The following is a 5461-nucleotide window of genomic DNA, read 5'->3' as shown; positions in this document are numbered from 1 at the left end:
ATTTGTGTTTAATTTATCTTGCCAAGCTTGTTCAAAGATCCTCATGTGTTAATGATGATTATTTGCTGTTAATTGTTAAGTGAATTGAGTTGTATGAAAACCTGCTTGATTTGCTTGTCTCTTATGATTTTTGATGACTATTGAGATTATAAGACTAGAAATAACGAATGTGAAACTAGGATTAACATGAGAATAAATAAGTTAATGTGTGAGCCTTGTTTGATGACCATCAACAAGAGGTTAATTAAATGTTTAATTTAACTAAGTTTACAAGTCTTGCTTGATACGAACTGAACACTAGGAAGCATGTTAGTTTAATCAATTGATCATTGTTTGAATTAACTTGTTTGCTAAAGGATTAGTTATAGTGAACATGAATCTAATCAATTTAGGAATCGGTGAACTTGAATAAATGAATTTGTGCATGCAATTGTCTATGTTTTCAAGGTGGAATTTGTCTAAACCAAAGTACCTAAAGAGATTTGTTTTTCCTGTCAGTTTATCGAGAATGGTTAATTAATTATTAGTTTGAGATTTATTAAAGTATTCTTTTCGTGTGACATATAACCTATAATTAAATATATTAAATTAATCCACCGTTCCCTGTGATCGACACCCGACTTACCTAAGCTATACTGTAATCTGACTAGGTACACTGCCTATAAGTGCATAGATAGTCTAAGTTTGTTAGGTTATAAATATTAAAATTAGTGGGTACTTTTGTGCACATCAATGCCCAGTTGATATTAATGAAGATATCCCAACACATATGGTAGACATCAATCTTCAAAAGATTGAATGTGAGAGTATATTTAAGAACAAAGAACTTTTCAAGCGATGTATTGGTAAAAAAAATATCTTCAAGAAGGTTTTCAGACGAGGACAAGTAGATCCACCAAATCAAGGTATGAGGTTGTGTGTGTTTCGAAAAATTGCTCTTGGTTACTAAGAGCAAAAGCAATTAAAAATTATGATGGACTTTTTCAAGTGAATAAATATGTTGATGTACACACATGTGCTTCAACAATTTTGCAACCTAATAATCGATAAGCAAACAAATATGTTTTGGGTGAATATCTTGTTGATGTTTTGGCTGAAGATTATAGTAGAGTTTATTGGGGATAAGATATTATTAATGATATGAATGCTCAATTGAATATCAATATCTCATACCAGCAGGCATGGTGTGTGAAACAATATGTATTGTTGTTGTTAAGGGGTACGAAAGATGATTCTTTTACCAAACTTCCAGCTTATTGTCACAATTTGGTCAAACATAATCCGGGTACGGTGACACGTATTAAAACACATGGTGATGATCGCTTTGAGTTTTTGAACCTCGCACTTGGTTGCTCGGTTAGTATTTTAATATATTATTAGTTTTTTCATTTTTATTTTGGTGTATTTGAATAGATATACAATGTATTGTAGGTACGCACTTTTGTCAAATTTTGTAAACCGACCCTTGTAGTAAATGGAGCCCATCTAAAGGGCAAGTTCAAAGGTACCATGTTACTTGCAGTTACTAATGACGGACAAAACCAAATATTACCGGTTGCATATGGTATATGCAAAAATGAGTGTACAGATTCTTGGACATGGTTTTTTTCAAAAACTATGTGATTGCATAGGCAATATGTAGGAGCTTACAATTATATCCGATAGGTCTCCATTTATAGCAACATCCATTGCCAACATTTTCCTCACACTCATCACGGAATATGTGGTGTCCATTTGTATTTCAACATAGTATATAGATTTGGGAAGAGTAACACAGTTAAAGGAATTCTTTGGGAGGCTTGTAGGGCGTACACAGTTGATGCTTTTGACGCTTCCATGGATGTTATGAAAAAGACAAAAGAACCAGTATGGGAGTACTTAAAAAGTATAAATCCAGAAACTTGGTCAATTGCACATTTTAGAGGGAGCCGATACAATCTTATGTCGTCCAACAGTGCAGAGTCTATAAATGCATTATCTAGACACACACGTAAGGTGTCGATACTTATGTTGATTGATTTTTTTCGTGCAACAGTGCAACAGTGGTGGTTTCAAAGACGTAACTTTTCAGGTATTAAGTTAATTTTTAATATTAACGTTTTATTAATTTAATGTTATTGATCTTAACTTCTACATATTGCCTGTTTTTTTAGCAGAAGCAACAACAACACTCACCCCTTGGGCTGATGAAATTGTAAAAGAAAACAAAAAAGTTTTAGTAAGTGGGATGTTCACATGATCTCAAATACGAAATGCGAGGTCAAAAAGGGGGCACAAAACATGATTGTTGATTTCCAACATATGACATATACATGTAGGCATTGGCAACTTGATAGGATACCTTGTGGTCATGTCATAAGATGTTTAACAGTGAACAATTACCAAGACTGCTCGAGATATGCGTTAAATTCTTACTTCACCGAAACACTAAGGAAAACATATGAGGAATCAATAAACCCTTTGCCAAAGCCATCCGAATGGGATATCCCCAATGATTTGATGATTGTTAAGCCACCTATAATGGATAAACATCATCTAGGAAGGCCAAGAAACATAGACCGCATTCCATCCCAAGGCGAGGGTCCAATTAGAAAAGAGTGTTGTACATGTGGTCAACTAGGACACACGAGAAACAACTATACTGGAAGGGCAATCGGTAGTGGAGCACGTCACACAATTTCTACTACAGAAACGGCATTTAAAATTGGTGGTTCAGCGAGTTGCTCACAAACCTATGACGCTGATTTTGATATAAAATAATCTTGAAATGAAGAGTTGTTAAGTTATTATGTATTGTAATTTTTTTATTAAATATTACAAGACATTGCTATGCTTTCATATTTTAGTTTAGTTTATATTATAAAATTTAGTTTTCAGATTATAACAATTACAAGATGTTAATTCAAAAAAACAACAAACGATCCTTTTGCAACCAAAGGTGTATAATGATAATATTACAACAATTTTGTAACTAATTTTTAAACTCAGGGAACTGCAATTGGTACTTCTCTTTCTCGATTGTTATATAGTCATCCCTAATATTCATTTTGTCTTCCAAACGATCCTTTTGCACCATAATGTGTATCAACTACTCGTCCTTCTCAACAAGCCATTTTTCAATCGTTTTGATTGCCTTCATAGTCTTATTTATCCATTCTTCATGCTCTTTGATTTTGTTTTTATTGAGGTCTATCCATTCTTAAGCTTGTTTGCATTTCGATGCAATATCATTACCACGTTGAGTGAGAAGTCGGGATGACACTTTGTCCTCTTCTTGTTGTTCTTCAACCTTCTTCAATTCTTCAAAATTTTCATCTGACATATATGGCTCGGCTAAAGAGGGTGTAAAAAAAAGGGTCGACTGAATCACAAAAGTAGCAATCTACTTCGTTGCATGAGCAAACTTCGAATTTGTGTGAGGAACTCATAATAAAGTCGACATTATAATAAATTGGTGCTATAAGTGGTATTTATACATACTAGTCTAAATGCTACCATTTCGTAGTCAGAGTTCTAATTCATAGTCCAACTTTGAAATGATTAGACATTAATGACAAGTCATTACAGTAGCCTGCAAATCATAGTCAAACTTTGAAAAGTGACAAGACGTAAATGACTATTTGACATGATAAGTCACTGTAGTAACCTGCAATTCATAGTCAAACTCTTAAGTGACAAAACATAATTGACTGGTTGGCATGATAAGTCACTACAGTAACCTGCAATTCGTACTCCAAATGTAACCAAATCGTAGTCAAAGTTGTAATTCATAGTCCTGTATTTATTAATATAAATAGATGTTTAAGATCTAAAAACCAAACAACCAAATCACCTAAACGAAACCAACTCCCATATTTAGAAATGTCATCGAATGCAGCAAGTTCTTTGAATGAAGTACCTGGTTCCAATTCTGAATGGCCATGGATGACAAACGAGGTGTTGGTTCTAACACAATGTTGGCTAAGTGTTAAGGATGGTGTATCGTTACTTGCTCCCCCGCAATGCCTAGTAGGTGATGAATGGACTTGCATAACATCTTTGTTCAACCATGAGATGGGAGAAGGGCAACAACAACAACAATAAGATGTTGTTACTAAATGGAAGGTTGTAAAGGAAGAAGTGACATGGTTCAATCGAGCGTGTAATTATGCGAAAAGTACCAAACTTCGTTGTCGGGACGAAGAAGAGTTCTTGGAAGTTGTAATAGATTTTTACATCTGTGAGCGTGCTGGTAGAGACTTCGAATATGAGGAAGTTTGGAAGGTTTTTAAAAATAATCAGTATTTCATGTAGACCGCTCTATTTTCCGTTAATAATAACCCATGGACTTGGCTTTTATTTTAATGCTTTGTTTGTAGTAATGTCATAAGTTTAATGTTTCATGTTATAGTTGTTAGTTTAATAGTTGAAGTTTAAATCATTGTTTTTCATGTAATTGTTGTAATGTTTGTAATGGTTCATGGAATTGTTGTTATTAATGTATTCTAATGTATTGTGAAAACTAATGCAATGAACATTTATTAATTAAAATCAAACATAGGAGATGCATCCAAAACATACGTAATACATGAAAACAACCTAGTACTCACCTAATAAATTGAAATAGATTTTAAATAAATGGGATATATTTCGAAATATTCCAAGGGGCTTCAAACTGGAATTCCAACCCGTCACTTAATGACTTGTATTCCTCCTTAGAAGCTTCCAAGATGACCTCCTCAGTAGCATTTAAACGGGTGTCGTCAATTTTGGTATAAAGATCGTTGAATAATAGAACTTTCGTTTTCATTTCGTACCATCTTGCTAAGATGTCCAGTTCGTCAGGATCGTTTGTTGTAGTCATTCGGTTTTCAGCATTAAAGATATTGGTTAAACGAGTCCAAAACATAGGATCGTTCAACTTGCTAGTCTCGTACACATGGATATATGCAAGTGTAAGAACCAAGAACTCCTCATTGCTCCATGGATAGAACTCATTTTTAGTGAAACAAAGAGAGTAAAATTTCAAAAATAATATATGAATAACTGTAAGATCGTTTTGTAAACTGTTTAATTAACTTAATGTCAATTTATAGTAGTTTATACACAATATCGCAGTCCAATCTTCTAATTTGTCGACAATTCATAGTCCAGTTTAACTGACGAATACAGTGTACTAACTGAGAACATAACAAATCACTGTTCGAGTTGACAAGTCATTCCATCGAATGACAACACAATACACTACTACTTGAGTTGACAAACCATTGCACCGGGAAAATAAAGAGTCGCTATAAATAGTTGTTAATATCCATTTTAATTGTATCGCATTACATTTCCCCTTGCAAGTATGGACTCACCTATACCACATATATGGAGAAACCAAGAGGAGGTCGCTTTGGTTCAAGCTTGGATTGTAACTGTAGAGAAGGATTTTCCACCGGGTCCGCCACAAGTTTGCGCTGGATCATTTTGGCCTCGT

The 5461-nt window shown here is 34.0% G+C and overlaps 1 protein-coding gene across 1 annotated transcript; it reads left to right on the top strand.

Moving 5' to 3' along the window:
* The first annotated feature begins 1836 nt into the window (after positions 1-1836).
* LOC145010558 (uncharacterized) lies at positions 1837-2760 on the top strand. The gene is made up of 3 exons (XM_078969082.1): positions 1837-2071; positions 2154-2229; positions 2319-2760. The coding sequence occupies exons 1-3, from the start codon at positions 1837-1839 to the stop codon at positions 2758-2760; spliced, it is 753 nt and encodes a 250-aa protein (XP_078825208.1).
* The last annotated feature ends 2701 nt before the right edge of the window (positions 2761-5461 follow it).

The sequence above is a fragment of the Lactuca saligna genome, chromosome 8 (assembly GCF_052625555.1).
Source record: "Lactuca saligna cultivar CGN05327 chromosome 8, ASM5262555v1, whole genome shotgun sequence".
Taxonomy (NCBI): domain Eukaryota; kingdom Viridiplantae; phylum Streptophyta; class Magnoliopsida; order Asterales; family Asteraceae; genus Lactuca; species Lactuca saligna.
The sequence above is the reverse complement of the archived record's forward strand: the minus strand, read 5'-3'. Positions and strand labels throughout refer to the sequence as shown.

Excerpts from the sequence above, each read along its gene's own strand:
- LOC145010558 (XM_078969082.1), top strand. The coding sequence starts at position 1,837 with ATGGATGTTATGAAAAAGACAAAAGAACCAGTATGGGAGTACTTAAAA. Across the intron at positions 2,072-2,153 it reads TCAAAGACGTAACTTTTCAG|CAGAAGCAACAACAACACTC; the intron begins GTATTAAGTTAA and ends CTGTTTTTTTAG. Across the intron at positions 2,230-2,318 it reads AAAGTTTTAGTAAGTGGGAT|GCATTGGCAACTTGATAGGA; the intron begins GTTCACATGATC and ends ATATACATGTAG.